Source organism: Manis javanica, chromosome 9 (genome assembly GCF_040802235.1).
Source record: "Manis javanica isolate MJ-LG chromosome 9, MJ_LKY, whole genome shotgun sequence".
Taxonomy (NCBI): Eukaryota; Metazoa; Chordata; class Mammalia; order Pholidota; family Manidae; genus Manis; species Manis javanica.
In genome coordinates, this window is record NC_133164.1 from 13,282,087 (window position 1) to 13,300,624 (window position 18,538).

At 34.4% G+C, this 18,538-nt stretch overlaps 1 protein-coding gene across 2 annotated transcripts in view; it reads left to right on the top strand.

The window, feature by feature from the left end:
* Positions 1-18,538, top strand: part of UGGT2 (UDP-glucose glycoprotein glucosyltransferase 2) — a 178,919-nt gene that overhangs the window by 108,353 nt on the left and 52,028 nt on the right. For both annotated transcript variants that reach the window (XM_073212435.1, XM_037024986.2), the window contains exons 23-25: positions 7,434-7,558; positions 12,412-12,507; positions 16,577-16,679. In XM_073212435.1, coding sequence (XP_073068536.1) covers positions 7,434-7,558; positions 12,412-12,507; positions 16,577-16,679 — 324 coding nt within the window. The remainder of the gene's footprint in view (positions 1-7,433; positions 7,559-12,411; positions 12,508-16,576; positions 16,680-18,538) is intronic.

An 18,538-nucleotide genomic window follows, 5' to 3' on the forward strand; every position in this document is an offset into this window, starting at 1 on the left:
AGCAATTGCTTTGGGAAGAAATGTAGCTTTTTAGAACACTTTAAAGTATATGGCTACCTGTGGCTTCGTCGGGTATTTTAAGGATTAAGAGGGAAAAATTACCTGCTATATCTGGTACCTTGCCTCTTGGTTATACATTATGCAAAAACTACCCTATTTTTTTGTCATTGTTTAATATAATTCATCTATTATTATCAATATTAGTGATAACAACAGAGATTATAGTTATGTTCAACTTTTTCTTAGAGCTATTTTCTTCTCATCTTCCTTGAAACTGACAAAAATGTTCTGCCCCTGCTGTGAACCAAACATTCTTCTAGGTTCTGAGAGTGTAGTAGCAAACAAAACTGTTTCTGTGGTGTTTACATTATGATGGGCAGAGACAGATAACAAGTTACATCCTTACTGATAAGCTGTCATTTGGATTGAAAACCAAAGGAGATAGGGGAGCAAGCCATGTTGACTATCTGGAAAAGGAATGTTCTAGATAGAGAGAACAGTTGAGTACAGAGGTCCTGAGGTGAGCACATCTCTGTGTGTTCTGGAAATAGCAGGAAAAAGAGTAGTCAAGAGAAAAGTTCAGAGAAGTAGCTGAGGGCCAAATCATATAGGGTTTTATGGGCAGTTTAAGGACAGCTGCTTTACTCTAAATGGGTTGTGAAGCTCGTAATTCTGGGTAAGGGATGACATGGCCTGATGTAGGTTTTATTTGCATCACTAGTGGCTGTTGTAATGAGAATAGACTGTAGGGATCAGGACACCAGTTAGGAACTACTGCAATAGTCCAAGTGAGAGATGACAGTGGCTAGGACCCGAATGGCTCCCGTGGAAGTAGGAAGAGGTGGATATGGGATGTATGTTGGAGGAGGAGTGAGCAGGAATTGCTGACAGACATGGTGTAGGAGAAGTATGTACGTGACTAGCAGATGGAGCTGCCATGGACAGAGTTGAGGAAGTCTGCAGGAGGATGGGGTTGTTCGGGAGGAATGCAGGGGAGAGAGAGCCCTGAGTCTGCACCTATGAAGAACCACACCGCCAGTAGTCTTGTTGAGTCATCAGTTGAACATGAGCTGAATTCAGTGGAGAGGCCGCAGCTGAAGTAAAATATTTAAGTCAACCTATGTTTGTCTTTTGTTCAACTTTTTGTGTTAACAGAAAATTGTAGGTTTGATTATTCTTTTATTTGTAGAACTATGGTTTAAATGGAAAAGTATAATATATCCAAAAATAAGTACTGTGTTTTATGAGCTGTAATGTAATACTTACTACACTGTCTCAGAGTTAATGCCATAAAGTACAATAATCGTGGCAATTGTAGCAGATAGTTATAATTCTGAAGCAGATAACTTACTGCTTAAAATAATTCTGACATTTTAGAATCACTGTTCATTTTGAACCTGTCCAAAAGTTTACATTAGATTTGGAACAGATTCAGAGTTAAAATTGTTTATGAATAAACAAAACTGGATACAGTGATTATCTTTCTTACTGATATGCTGAACAATTAAAAATGTATGTATTATTATTATTAAATAAGACCCTAAATAATGCTTTTACTATAACTGTAATAAATTTATTTTTATCAACTACATATTATAATTGCTGAAAGACATGGAGTGGCAGAGAGTAGGAAACAAACAAGGCCTTTTTACAGTGACAAATCTGGGTTCAGATTTCATTGCAGCTCCAATTATATGACCTCTACATTGTTCTCTGACCTTTATGAGTCTTGGTTTTTCATTTGGGCAATGGGAATGATAAGAGTCTGTTTAATAGAGCCGTCAGGTTAAACATAAAGAACATTAAACATAAATTTTCAGTGAATATTACCCCTTCTTTGCTCTTTACATACTTAAAGGTTGTCATGGGAAATGGTGGGTACATTTGTAGACCTAATTTGTGAGAAGGACATTACATAAGGATAAAGGGCTCAGTCCAACAAAACGATATAACCATTATAAATATATATGCACCCAATACAGGAGCACCAACATATGTGAAACAAATACTAACATAATTAAAGGAGTAAATAGAATGCAATACATTCATTTTGGGAGACTTCAACACACCACTCACTCCAAAGGACAGATCCACCAGACAGAAAATAAGTAAGGACACAGAGGCACTGAACAATACACTAGAACAGATGGACCTAATAGACATCTACAGAACTCTACATCCAAAAGCAACAGCATACACATTCTTCTCAAGTGCACATGGAACATTCTCCAGAATAGACCACATACTAGGCCACAAAAAGAACCTCAGTAAACTCAAAAAGATTGAAATCCTACCAACCAACTTTTCAGACCACAAAGGTATAAAACTAGAAATAAATTGTACAAAGAAAGCAAAAAGGCTCACAAACACATGGAGGCTTAACAACATGCTCTTAAATAATCAATGGATAAATGACCAAATTAAAATGGAGACCCAGCAATATATGGGAACAAATGACAACAACAACACAAAGCCCCAACTTCTGTGGGACGCAGCAAAAGCAGTCTTAAGAGGAAAGTATATAGCAATCCAGGCATATTTAAAGAAGGAAGAACAATCCCAAATGAATAGTCTAATGTCACAATTATCAAAACTGGAAAAAGAAGAACAAATGAGGCCTATGGTGAGCAGAAGGAGGGACATAATAAAGATCAGAGAAGAAATAAATAAAATTGAGAAGAATAAAACAATAGAAAAAAATCAATGAAACCAAGAGCTGGTTCTTTGAGAGAATAAACAAAATAGATAAGCCTCTAGCCCAACTTATTAAGAGAAAAAGAGAATCAACACACATCAACAGAGTCAGAAACAAGAAAGGAAAAATCACAACAGACCCCACAGAAATACAAAGAATTATTAGAGAATACTATGAAAACCTATATGCTAACAAGCTGGAAAACCTAGGAGAAGTGGACAACTTCCTAGAAAAATACAACCTTCCAAGACTGACACAGAAAGAAACAGAAAATCTAAACAGACCAATTACCAGCAACAAAATTAAAGCAGTAATCAGAAAACTACTCAAGAACAAAACCCCCGGGCCAGATGGATTTACCTGGGAATTTTATCAGACATACAGAGAAGATATAATACCCATTCTCCTTAAAGTTTTCCAAAAAATAGAAGAAGAGGGAATACTCCCAAACTCATTCTATGAAGCCAACATCACCCTAATACCAAAACCAGGCAAAGACCCCACCAAAAAAGAAAATTACAGACCAATATCCCTGATGAATGTAGATTCAAAAATACTCAACAAAATATTAGCAAACAGAATTGAAAAATACATCAAAAGGATCATACACCAAGATCAAGTGGGATTCATCTCAGGGATGCAAGGATGGTACAACATTAGAAAATCCATCAACATCATCCACCACATCAACAAAAAGAAGGACAAAAACCACATGATCATCTCCATAGATGCTGAAAAAGTATTCGACAAAATTCAACATCCTCTCATGATAAAAACTCTCAATGAAATGGGTATAGAGGGCAAGTACCTCAACATAATAAAGGCCATATATGATAAACCCACAGCCAACATCACACTGAACAGTGAGATGCTGAAAGCTTTTCCTCTGAGATTGGGAACTAGACAGGGATGCCCACTCTCCCCACCGTTATTCAACATAGTACTGGAGGTCTTAGCTACGGCAATTAGACAAAACAAAGAAATACAAGGAATCCAGATTGGTAAAGAAGAAGTTAAACTGTCACTATTTGCAGATGACATGATATTGTACATAGAAAACCTTAAAGACTCCACTCCAAAACTACTAGAACTAATATCGGAATTCAGCAAAGTTGCAGGATACAAAATTAACACACAGAAATCTCTGGCTTTCCTATACACTAACAATGAACTAATAGAAATCAGGAAAAGAATTCCATTCACAGTAGCATCAAAAAGAATAAAATACCTCGGACCAAGGAAGTGAAAGACCTATACCCTGAAAACTATAAGACACTCATAAGAGAAATTAAAGAGGTCACTAACAAATGGAAACTCATCCCATGCTCCTGGCTAGGAAGAATTAATATTGTCAAAATGGCCATCCTGCCCAAAGCAATATACAGATTCAATGCAATCCCTATCAAATTACCAACAGCATTCTTCAATAAACTGGAACAAATAGTTCAGAAATTCATATGGAACCACCAAAGACCCCGAATAGCCAAAGCAATCCTGCAAAGGAAGAATAAAGTGGGGGACATCTCACTCCCCAACTTCAAGCTCTACTACAAAGCGACAGTAATCAAGACAATTTGGTACTGGCACAAGCACAGAGCCACAGACCAATGGAACAGAATAGAGACTCCAAACATTAACCTAAACGTATATGGTCAATTAATATTCGATAAAGGAGCCATGGACATACAATGGGGAAATGACAGTCTCTTCAACAGATGGTGCTGGCAAAACTGGACAGCTCCATGTAAGAGAATGAAACTGGACCACTGTCTAACCCCATACACAAAAGTAAATTCGAAATGGATCAATGGCCTGAATGTAAGCCATGCAACCATAAAACTCTTAGAAAAAAACATAGGCAAAAATCTCTTAGACATAAACATGAGTGACCTCTTCTTGAACATATCTCTCCAAGCAAGGGAAACAAAAGCAAAAATGAACAAGTTGGACTGTATCATGCTGAAAAGCTTCTGTACAGTGAAGGACACCATCAATAGAACAAAAAGGATTCCTACAGTATGGGAGAATATATTCATAAATGACAGATCTGATAAAGGGTTGACATCCAAAATATAAAGAGCTCACACACCTCAACAAACAAAAAGCAAATAATCCAATTAAAAAATGGTCAGAGGAGCTGAACAGACAGTTCTCCAAAGAAGAAATTCAGATGGCCAACAGACACATGAAAAAATGCTCCACATCACTTGTCAACAGAGAAATGCAAATTAAAACCACAATGAGATATCACCTCACACCAGTAAGGATCGCCACCATCCAAAAGACAACAACAAATGTTGGCGAGGTTGTGGAGAAAGGGGAACCCTCCTACACTGCTGGTGGGAGTGTAAATTAGTTCAACCATTGTGGAAAGCAGTATGGAGGTTCTTCAGAATGCTCAAAATAGAAATACCATTTGACCCAGGAATTCCACTTCTAGGAATTTACTCTAAGAATCCAGCACTCCAGTTTGAAAAAGACAGATGCACCCCTATGTTTATAGCTGCACTATTTACAATAGCCAAGATATGGAAGTAACCTAAATGCCCATCAGTAGATGAATGGATAAAGAAGATGTGGTACATATACACAATGGAATATTACTCAACCATAAGAAAAAAACAGATCCTACCATTTGCAACCACATGGATGGAGCTAGAGGGTATTATGCTCAGTGAATTAAGCCAGGCGGAGAAAGACAAGTACCAAATGATTTCACTCATATGTGAAGTATAAGAACAAAGGAAAACTGAAGGAACAAAACAGCAGCAGAATCACAGAACCCAAGAATGTTCTAACAGTTAGCAAAGAGAAAGGGACTGGGGAGGATGGGTGGAAAGGGAGGGATAAGGGCAGGGAAAAAGAAAGAGGGCATTACAGTTAGCATGTATAGTGTGTGGGGGGCATGGGGAGGGCTGTGCAGCACAGAGAAGACAAGTAGTGATTTTACAGCATCTTACTACACAGATGGACAGTGACTGTGAAGGGGTATGTGGGGGGGACTTGGGGAATGGGGAGCCTAGTAAACATAATGTCCTTCATGTAATTGTAGATTAATGATACCAAAATAAAATAATAAAATAAAAAAATAAAAAAATTTGTGTTACACTTTATGAGAATCAGTAAAGAATCAAGGCCAGTTGATCCAACTTCCTGAGTGGAGGGAGATTTTTTAGCTCAGCGTGTGGATGACCACTCCTAACAGAGTTTCTAAAACTTTAATGATCTGTCAAAGGAGGTAATGCATTTCTGTTACAGCCGTTATTCTATATAACTGAAAAATCACATTTCCAAAATGTTGTAAAGAAGATTTAAACAGTAGACAGGTTTTATTGTGCCATGACAGGATCTTTGGGTTTTATGTTCTCTTTCCCAGCTTGAACACTATCTGATTTTATACTTTTTAAGTTACTTTATTGCACAAATATTATACTCAACCCCAAGTAGAAGAACTAAGGCACAGGAAAAACTGAGTTTCTCCTACCTCTTTGACGCTGTACTTACATAGGCAAAATAGAGCTGATTCTCTGTTGAACTTAATCAATGAAGATAGACACTCTTAATCCCTTAAGAAAATAATTTGAGATTTTATTTCCTTATTCTAAGTTATTAACAAAACCGTTTGAGTCACTAGAGGTGGTATAGATAAAATACAGCTATTTTCCAGGCCTCTCTGATTCATAGCCCAAAAAATACAGCATTGGAAGTGCTTTCAATGTTGCCATAGAAATGATATCAAATCTTAAGGCAATGAAGTGTTTATATGTGTACTTTCAGTTTTATAATACCTATTCTTTGCATTTTTAAGAGCTCATGTTTTATATTTACTTAGCTGGGTGCCAACACCCCACTGACATCACCTATGTATGATAGGACCAAATGAGAAAGAACTGTACTTCATTAGTTTTTAGAAAATACTAATTGCAGAAAGAAATGAAGCAGAAGTGGGAAAATCTGCTCCAACCATTTAATTCTAATTTTTTTGCCAAGAAAAAAAGTTACTCTGGTTGACATGTTTTCTAGTTGTTTGTCATTAAGTATAATTGTTCAGTGCATAAGACTATTTCAGGCTCAACTCCTGCATCAAGGATGGATTGTATTCATAAATTGTGATGATTGCATATATTTGTTTCCCCTGAAAATGCGAATGGTGGTAGAGTTGGTGGTGGTAATGGGATAGCCACCCTAAGAAATTAGGCCTGTGACAGTTTGCCAGTGTCCCTCTCTGTAGTTATTGATGTAAAGCTAGCCTCCATGACCTTGCTGTGCTCCAGACCATTTATGCAACCTGATTCATCGGTGTGATCAAGTAATTATATGATTTGTCTCTTGGTTTTTCCTTTTTTATGTCTTGCTTATGTATCAAGTCATGTGCATAGTGTAGACTACAATTCATAGATGAACAGAAAATTGAAATTAAAAGATTTATGACTTACAGACAGCTGCTTTCATAATTTATTTTAGAATGAAAAGATGTAGGTTTTTAGAACATTATTTTTCAAAGTAAAACTTTCAGATGGAAACAATTCACTGCTTTTTAATTTTGCCACTTTGATTTTGGTGTTTATGCAAATACTATCTGTAATAGCACAGTGAGAAAGTATTTCTCTTCTTTGTTTCCCAGTAGATTTAATTGCAGTTTAACCTGTAATCAATTTTTGCTTTAAAATCTATATGATGAGAAAATACCTGTCTATAGAAAATATACTATAATAAACGTAACTCCTTTTGTTTTAAGTTCTTAGGCCCATTAGATGAAAATTTCAATGAAGAAGATTTTTACTTGTTGGAAAAGATAACATTTGCTAATTTAGCAGAGCAAATTAAAGACATTGTTGAAAAAATGGAAATCAACTCAAAGAAGTAGGTATTCAAATCATAGAGCAATTCATTTTGGGGTTTTGTATCTGAATTTTTTAATTAGAAAATATTTCAAATACTTACACAAGTAAAGCTGTAATAAAAGCTATAGAGAATGTAAAGAAATAATTAAAGATATCCATTTACTCGCCATCACAAACTATGAGATGTTAGTATTGTTGTGTTCTGTTTCTTAACCACCCATCCCAAACTCCTCCCTCTCCAAGAGGCAACCGTTTTCCTAAATGTCGTGTTCATGATTCCCATAGGTGTGTTGGTACTTCTGCTTCGTCTGTAAGTACCCATTATCAGTGTTCATGTGTCAAATGCCTTCACTTTTTTAGAAAGATACTTTTATACTCTCAGCCCATTTTGTAGTCTCCTTCTGTAGGAGCTTTATCCAGTTCATATACATAGAGCTGGTTGATTAATTTTAATTACTTTTTAGTATTTCATTTTATGAGTATTACTGCAGTTTACTTAATCCATTACTGAGGTACAGTTAACTTGGCTTTAGTTTTTTACTATTACAGAGATGCTATAATGAATGTGCTTTAAATGTCTCCTTGTGCAATGTATGAGTCTCTCTAGATTAGGGGAGTATTGTTATTGGGTTATAGGGTGTATGTGTTTACCATATATTCCTAAACATTTATAGTTGGAACAGTGAACATTCCCACCAGAAATGCATAAGAGTTCCTATTTCCCCAAGTCCTCACCAACACTTGGTGTTGTCTGACTTGTTAGTTTTCCTTACCTGATGGATGTGAAATTGTACTTTGTTGTAATTTGCTTTCCTTGACTTCCAGTACAGTTGAGTATCTTTTCATCTGATTGTTTTCATTCAAGTTTTCTTTTCTGTAAAAATACCTGTGCATATCTTTTGCTTTGTTACCTGTTGGGTTATTTTTCTTCTTTTAGTGATTTGTAAATCACTATTTGTAAATCTATGATTCTATATACTAATTTTTATCCATTATATGTGCAACAAGTATAATCAGTTTGTGGCTTGGCTTTTTACTTTTTATTGTAATTATTGCCATATGCAAAGGTTTTTTAAAATTTTAATGTCAAAATATTATCAGGGTTATTCCATCATTGTTTATCTGTGATCTTTGTGTCTAAGAGGTGGGGGAGATGTCTAGAAATTATGTTTACTCTGAGTTCATAAAGTAGTCTCCTTTATTTTCTTCTTCTAAAAGCTTTTTCTAAAAGTTTTATATTGCCTCATGCCAGTCCCACACTCCAGTTGCCACAGCTATAATGAATTTTGATGTCAGATAGTGAAAATTCCCCATTTTGCCTCTTCTTCAAAATTGTTTTGATTAGTTTTTGCTAGTTGCTTTTCCATATAAATATGATTAGGACCAGCATCACAAGTTCTATTTAAAAAACCCTCCTAGATTTTTATGGGATTTTCTGTGAATTTACAGATTAAAGAGAATTGCCACCTTTGTGTAATATTGAAATTATCTATTATGTATGTACATACATTATTTATATGTAGCTATATAAATGTATATACAATATATATTTATAAGATATTATAAATATATATTTATGATATAATAATAGATAGGCATATAATTGACATATATGGTACATAGTTTACATATAAATATATATCTGAGAATAGGATGGAAGGTAAATAGACACATTTGCTTAGTATTCCTTTCAGGTCTTTCAGTGAAGCTTCCATTTTTTTTCCCACGGTGTCTTACACATACATTTTTAGATTTATGCCCTAGTTCTTTATACTTTTAGCTCATATTGTAAATAGTCTATTTTAAATCACATGCTCAAATTGTTTATTGCTAAATCACAGGAACAATATTAAGTTTCTATATTGCTGGGTGCTTATTTTTTTGTAACATGTTTAATGTTAGATTCTTGTGTCATTTGTCAGTTACAACAGCCTTGTTCCTTAACTTCCAGTTTTCAGGTCTCCTTATGTCTGCCTCTCTCTTGTTTTAGTTTGCTTACTTTTGCAAGGAAATTAAAATTATCTACTTTACGAGTTTTTTAATGATAGGCTCTTAATTGTTTTTGTTTGTTTTTAATTTCAATTCTTATTTTTATCAACTTCTCAAGGTTGGAATTTTAGCTCACTAATAGCTAGTTTTTTCCATACATACATACTCTTGTATTATAGGCCTGAAATTATATTATTTATGTGAACCACGTAAGTTTTGATCTGTAAATACTTCATATGATTGAGTGCTGAATGTTTCTACATTTCTGTTTTGATCTTTTTAATAATTTTCATTTCTAAAAATGTTTTGAAGTATTTAGAGTGTTGGTCTCATGAAGACAAGTTTTTTGTCCATTTTATTGTTTTTTATCTATTGTGCATAGAATTGTACCTAAATGTTGTTAGGTACCCAGTAAAAATTTGGTGAAATGAAGTATGTTTAAAAATTTTTGAAGGCACAGTATAAAACTAATTTCCAGTTTATCTTGAACTGTTATCAGGGAACATCGTTTATGGACAGCAAGTTATTTGGTATTTATCCAAATTTTGTGAGACAGGGTTGATTTTTATCATTGTTCCAAAATGGTTGATATTTTTTAAAGGCATATTCTCGAATTGTGTGAAAGATTTTACATAGGTCTATTTCATTGAACATAATATTTTTTTCCAATCATTGAAATATGAATTTTTCCTTATCTGTCAGTTACTAAGAGAAATTTGTTCAACACCATTCAGACTGTGGATTTATTATTTAATTCTTGTAATGTCAATTTTTGTTTTATGTGTATTTTGAGCTGTATATTGTTATGTACACCCTGATTTAGAAATGTTACTTCCTAGTGAATTATTCCTTTCATCATTATATAATGATTTCCTAATAATGATTTTTTCTTAAAATCTATGGGTCTGATATTTAGGCCACATCAGCATTTATTTTATTAATGTTTCCCTGTTATATTTTTTTCTATTCTTTCAGTGTACCCATGCATCTTACAGCCTAAGGCTAGGCTTTGGGGAATGGTTATCTTGCCAGAACTAAAAGTTCTTATTCTTAGTGTTGAATACAGAATTTTGATTCAGATGAAATGAATGTCCTTAATCTATCATTTAGGAAATGATATATCTTAAAAATTCTTTATTCAGGAAATGATGTTAATAAAAAATTATAAATGTTTGCTGAGTAGTAAACTAAGAGCCTAGCTGCAGTGAAGTGGTGGTAGCCACAGTTATTTTCAAGTGGAATAAAATGGAAGAAAACTTTAAAAAGAAAAAAGTTGTAATTTCATAGTCAAATAAATTAGCTAAGTCTAGTATATGTTGAAAAGCACATAATTCATAATTATCTGTCAGATTTTATAAATATGTTAACATTTCAGAGTTAATTTTTTTTTAGCTTTCTTTGGTAAAAACTATAGTTATAGCTATAAGTAGTTATAGGTTCAAGAAGCTCCTTTAGCCATTTTAAAGCTGCCAAACCAAATTTCAAACCAAACCACTACTGAGACAGCAAAAGCCAGCAACATTAAAATGTAACAGCTTCCCCCCTAATTGTCTTAAGTTGTTGCATGCACACAAACAAGTTGTGTTGTAATTACAATAAATTCATGTTAAAGATGTGCCCCTAAGGTGTGCATCCTGATTTCCATGCTTTTCAGGAGTTAGGTGACCAGGAAGGTAGAACCCTGAATGCCAGAAACTGAATCCTTGGAACCCTTATTCCGAGGAGCACATAAAACCCATTTCCCTAGTGGAGTGCCTGCAGGTTGCTGTTCGGAGGGACGTCCCAGCTCCCAGGCAGTAGGTGCTGTTTCTCGTGCCCTTTCCCCTTCTTAGTTCAGAGTACTTCTCAAAAAGAGAGAAATTGACTGGGATAGCTGAAAATTCAGAGAACCTTAGAAAAAATTGCTTGGGGCCTCAAAGATTTTCCTTTTCTCATCTCTCTCTCCTTTCAGTACATAGTTCAATACATACATATTACTTGAACCATGGAGAGCACATTTGACTATATTTGCCTACAATTTCACATATTAGAGGAGATTGTGTGGCTAATAAATAAATACCTTGGAGAGAGTTTAGGAGTAGAGATTACAGTTTTGATTAATATATTCACTGAATACATGTTTTTTAAGTGGCCATTAAATGCAGCACCTTGTGAAAGGTAGGTATTATGAATAGAAAGAATAGAGAGTGCTATATTTCAGGACCTTACAGTCCAGTAAAAGATGATATATTATAGTAGATAGAAGGCTCTTAATGACTCTGAATCTAAATTTTTTATAAAGTGGTGGTGCCTCTCTTTTCTCCCTTTTTTTCTTTTCAGGAAGCCACCTTAAGGTTTAGCCAACACTTTCTGTCTCAATGTATCACTGACCATACAATATATTTTCTCTGTCATGGATTTTCAAATTTGGTTATGTTTGATCTAGGTATTTATTCTATACTGTCTTACTTAGTTACCAAACTAATTTGTAACTATAGGAATCTGGGCTTTTTAACTATATTAAAATTCTTTGAAAGTAGCTATCCTGTTATTGACCTTTTATTTTTCCTGCCTTTCTTTCCTATATGGGCCCCAGGGCTCAGACACTCAGGAAATATTGACCTGACTGAATGATTGCTTATGTTCTTATAGACACTGTTGAGAACACTACTTCTATGTGTTGAAGATCATATCAATGATAAGAAAAAGTAGGATGTTTTGAAAAGCAACAGTTATCTTTAGACTGACAAGTTTTACTGACAAATTTAAAAGAAAAATTACATAAATTTATCTACTGGAGACATTCTCAATTAAATTCCCCTTTCTTAAGGCATTAATTATGACATGAAATATGGACCCTCCTCTTCCCAAAAAACTCACACATTGTTTGTCTTTCTTACCTAGCATGAGTGGCCTTATTATGAAAGTTGATGCCCTTATTTCCTCTTTGCCTCAGCACAAATCTCGGCATGATGTCACGTTTCTTAAAGAGAATCACAGGTAAGAATATAACAGTGTCTGTGTTTTGTCTGTAATTGCATCCTAAGCTCAGTTATAGTTTCCATTTGTATTCATAATATAGCAAAATTTAAAGTGCAATTAAAAGTTCTTTGCTAGAGAATAAAGATATATGACAAGATTAGGCAAAGAAATTCCAGTTAAGTATATATTCTAGTAAATAATAGAATATGAAGCTTCATGCAAGTTATATCTGGTATGATTTGTTATATTCATTTCATGCCCAAGGTCAGTTTGAATTTTTGCAGTATTTTGGTGTAATCATTATAAATAATAATAACTTTATATTCTCAATGTATAAAAGACGCAGCTCCTACAGAATGCTGATAAAAAATGTAGACATATACAACAGCATGTCCCTACTCTGAGCTGTTGACAGATATATTCTGAGGGAAAAACTGTTCCCTGGTCATGTAAGTTTAGAGAACACTGCATCCTTGCAGGGGGAGGTGTTTCCAGTGCGCAACGACATATTAACAGTTGTGAGGTGTGATGCAGTTAAAAGAAGACAAAATTTCATTAATGGCTAATTCAGCAGTCGGGTAACATCTGTGGAACACGCATGGAATACTTTGTTAAAAATGTATCTCATAAAAATTAGGTTTCTGAAAATAGCCATCAGAGAAATACTCTTTTAGAATATTAAACTAGTTTATAATTTCACTATGTAATACAATTGTTCCTCCAAGAGATTTGAAATAAAATTCATCAGGTTCTATCTGAATATATAGAATTACCTGTGTCCACAGAAAGGGAACTTCTTTGTTCTTGTTTTTAATTGAGGACCAGTTGGAATTGGGAAAAAATCAGTTAGGAATTACATAACCAAACTATAGTCATGCTTTATTATACTTTATTATAGGATCTTTTTCTAATCACTTCTGTAAATCTAAATTGAGATAAATTACTTTAATACAAACATAAAATGGCTGATACTGCCTTGTAAGTTTTTTGATTTTATGGTAGATGCAATCTTAGATTACTTATGTTTACTAGTAGAAGCTTACAAATGGTTTAGCTGTAGAAGTCTATCTTTTGAGATGCCTCAACACATGTATTATTTTCAAGAAATTATAAATAGAAATTATCTGGTAATATTGGGAATGAAGTTTATTTTTTCAGATAACTTAAGATTCAATACTGTGAATTTTAACTGTTTTAAACACATCTAATAGAATTCTTTTCACAAATTTTTTGATTTCTTAAATGTCATGTGCTGAAATGATTTAACAGAAATTGTTCGAAACTATCATTATAAATATTAGTCATAATCCTGTTCCTTTAAATTATACTTAGGAATTTTGTTATGTTTGGAATTATTTACTCCCATATTAAATGTATGAAACAGCTCATCTTTTATAAGTTTATTGTTGTTTCTGCTTGCTTTGTCTACCTTCATTATTTTTAACAGTAGCTATGTGACTTTTTTTTAATACTACTACCAAATATCCCAGAGCTCACTCAAGTGTCTTAAAATTATCACCTTTAGTAACTCTCTCTGGAAATACCATCCTTAGGCTAACAAAAAGCTTGCTTCTAATTTTTTCCTGTCAAGGAAAACTATAGTATTTTGTAGGCACAAGGTCAACTTTATATATGAATTTCTGCATAAAGTCACACACTTAATTTTGAAAAATGTTGGTGAACCTTTGGAAATTAATATTAGGGTAACACAGTATGCTAGCAAAAACTTCTTGTCACTTTTCATTTTAATTTATACATTTTCAATATCATTTCTATAGTTATATATTATTTCGGGAGAATATATACTTCGGTAATCACATTGAAAAATTAATTCACTTATACTTTTTAGTGATATATAATATATATATTTTTATGCAGCATTATGCGTGGCACTCTGCTTCTATGTCTCTATGGAGCCATTTTATAATACTTCAGAAATGGTTAAAACAGTTATTATAAATCTGATATTTCTGTATTAATATATTTGATCTTAATTACTCCTACTAAAATTTCAATTGCCTTATAAGTATTTAAATTTACAAGGTAACTTAGATGGTTTGCAAAAGTAGGAAGAAAAGGATGGGGGTAAATTGAAATCTAGAAGAAAGTGAAAAATGAAAAGCACAATTATATTTTTCTCAGCCCTGAAGAATCTTTTGATTTTTTTGTATTGCCTTCTCTCTAGAATATGTGGATTTGATAATGTTCCAACATTGCCAAAAGCAAAAATAACAGCCCTAACCTGTCACCCTATTATCTCAGGAACTCGCAGTGGCAGCTGCCAGTGTTGTGGTGCTGAAGGTCTTGAAGGTCTTGCAGACCGAGGCTTGCCCTGCGACTTTACAAACTGAACTCTTAAGATTTCCCAGTTTGTATGGTTCAGAGAGTTCTTGAATGAAAGCAAGTAATTGCTCAGGTGACGTGATATTCTTAGAAAAGGGAGGATGCAGAAATTTCTCTGGGGAATTTCACAAAGAGAATACTATGTAATGAACAGCATCTTCATTCAACATCCTTAAAATAGATGACTTGACCAGTTTTTATACATGAATTGATAGCATCATAACAAGATCAAATCAGTAAAACAGTTCTGCATGGAATGTATTCAGTATTGGCTGAGAAGGCAGCGGTCTGTGAAATGTGTTCAGTGTGTCTGTATGTGATAAACTGCGTACACCTCAGGCTGTTTTTGGCCATTTTTTCTCGGAGTTGAGTTTTTAGTAATTCTTGACTGTCAGTGCTCCACATTGCTCTTCCTGGCCAATGGCAGGAAGTATAGCAGTAGTTGCTGGCAATTGAGTACAAATCCATTGCCTTAAAAAGGTGGTTTGAGCAGTGTTCACATTTTCTGTCCATTGTGCCTAAGGGCCGTTGAGCTTTTGTTCTTAGATGACTTGATGTAATACCTACTGTCAGGCTCAAGATTCTGCCCAGAAATTGTCCCAGATCTACACCAGCACACATGTAATAGATGATGGGACTTCTGATGCATCCAGCCTCACAGAATTGGCAGCAGTCTGAGGGGAAGAACTTAGAGTAGCAGTAAACAGGGGCCCATATTTCTAATAGTAATTCTCCAGCAGAATCTGTTCTCTGATTCTGCCACTCCTATTTTAATACAATTGAATCATATCAACTGCATATAAAATAAAATATCTTTAATTTCTCTGTGTCAGCCCATAAAGTGAACTTTACATTAGCTTTTATTTAATTGCTGAGAAATTCATCCTTTCACTGCAAAAAGTCCAGATATTTAGTCTTTCTGTACCAAAGAGAACTAGTATCCCTGTAGTTTTTCAGGTGCATGTTTTGATTTGGTGATCTTTTTGCCTTTATAATATGTAAAATACTTAATTTATTCATCTCAAAAAAATGACATATTAATGTTAAAACAGTAATTCAGTTGGAATATTCTGTACTTTTAATCAAATACATACTTTTAACTTCTAATTATATTAAAGATAGAATTGATATCTTCCACTGGCATTTTCATTGCTTTTAACAGTTTTCCCAACATTTTCCTTTAAAAATTAGTACATCTTCTAACTTAGAACTTAGATCAATGAAAGACAAAAATGAGAGAACAAGGGAGGAAGGAAGGAGAAGGCTGATGGATCAGAATTAAGTCAATAAATTTGGGTGCTTTTTCCTAACTTTTCTATTATATTATGTTGTTTTTTTTAATACTGAATTTAATGTAAGTACTGAACAGTTAATTATATCAATCTCAAATCTGAGAGAATACATTTAATTAATACAAAAGCATCTTGGTTTTATTTTTTACACTGTATAACCTGTGAGAATCTGGGGGGCTTAAAATTATCAGTTTTCACTATAATAGTATTGTTCTTTGAAGAGTTTGAAAAGCTCATAAAATCTTTCACTTTTCCTAATTGTTGCCAGTTTTGTAATTTATTGAACACAATTAGACTTTTAAATTTCCTTTTTTTTTTCAGTGAAATAGCCAGGATCTTTTTAATCCAGTAAGAAAGAAGGCAATTTATGGGAATGTGTATGGCTAAGATTAAGATTAATTAGGCAGCTGAATAAACTTAACCATCTTACATCATATTTTCTATTTTCCCAGCATTGTAAAGATAAACCCTCCCGAGAATGATATGTTCTTTGATGTCATTGCTATTGTTGATCCACTAACAAGAGAAGCACAGAAGATGACCCAGCTGTTGATTGTAAGACAATATAATGGTTTGTTACATATTTCATGTGTGTTCATCATATCACAATATTGCTTTTATTTTGAAATTTATAATTTTTTCGAGTCTTTTCAAATATAATCAAGTATTTATTTATTCTATGCAACATTTTAAGTGACGTGTCACATTTCAGTGTAGAAAGTGAAGTGGCAGGGCTGGGCACAGGGTGCCCAGGAGTACCGAGGTCAGGTGTGTGCACTGTTGTCTTCTCCTCCCCCACAGTTCACAGACTGAAGCCCTGACTCCCAGTGTGACTGTAGTTGGAAAGAAGGCCTTTTGGAGGTGATTAAGATTAGATGGGGTCTTCAGGGTCAGGCCCTAATCCAATAGGATTTATTGTTTTATAAGAAGAGGAAAGACAGAGAAATTTCTCTTTTTCTCCTCACACTCACACAGAATGGGGCATGTGGGCACACCATGACTTGGCTGCCTGCAAGCTGCAAGGTGAATCCTCACCAGGAACTGAGTCTGGCAGCACCTTGATCTAAAAAAAATTCTGTGGCTTAAGTCACCCAGTCTGTGGCATTTTGTTACGGCAGCCCCAGCTAAGTGATAGGGGCGTCTTCCTGTCTCCAGCCAGCCTTTGGGTGTGAAGACTGGTTTCTATAGAAACTGATGCCTGAGCTTAATTAGTTGAATAAAGTATGGTAAGCAATATTAGCTAAACAGGTGAAGCCAAGGGAAGAGAAAACACGGAGTTTACAGTCAGTATGTTTGGCCACTGTAACAAATGCCAAAGAAACAGGACCTTCAAGACCAAAGGTTTTTCTGTCATCACACAGTTCAACTCTAAGCTGCCTGGAGTCACTAAGGCAGTTCCACGGCGTAAGGGCCTCGGGCACCTTCCGTCTGGCTGTCCGGCCGTCCTCGTGAAGCAGTTTCTGCCTAATGGTCTGAGATCACTGGTCAAGCTCCTGCCATCGTCTCGGTATTTCTGCCAGCAGGAAGGGGACAACGAGCACATTCTATCCACACGGGAGGCTGGAAACTGCATAAACCTGAAAAAAATTTCCCTAAGAAATGGAGGGAGAATGAATATTCAGAGGCAGCCCACAAACTCTGACAGGACATTTTGTGGCTTATCATTGCACTGAAAAATTTTAACATTCAAATTGAGGTGCAGCTTTCAGTAGTTAAATTTGAATCTGTACATTGGTGTAGTGATACTCAGAATTTAGGACATTTTTATTTGAAATTGCTCAATTATTTTTTAAGATGCTAGAAATAATTCTCAGAAGTGGAAACTATTTGTCTTTTACAGTTGCCTTCACTTTTGGAAGCAGGCAAAAGTAATTAGATATTAAGTCTGGTGAAAGATGTAAGTGATCAATCAAGCTGTGTTTTACTAGTGTATATTCTATCAGAATTTCAAAACGCAATTTATCTCAGAAATTAGTTTGCCCTACAATCACATTGGAAAAGGAATTTTTAGATACCTGTTATAAATGTATTTATTAATGTGGACAGATAATTTGAGAGCTTCAGCCACTCCACCTATTCAGTGTATAACTAGGGAAAATTTAATTCCATAGTTGATTTACTCGCCCCATTCTCTTTTTTAGCATTTTATATCTTCAAATTTGAGTTTCTTGAGACATATTATTCAGATTATTTTTTAGAAAACAGCAATCAGTAATCACATCTACAAGGAGTGGAGCTAGTAGGATGCATTTTAGTACACAAACCTATTCCTAGGGAGAGTTGTTGTTCAGAAAAAAATTGCTTACCCCTGACATCTTTATGTAAAGGTAGAATTTAGATTTAAAAATATGCGATTATACAGAAATATAAAATATGAAGTTGGGCTCCACTTTACATCATTGGTAATAATAACA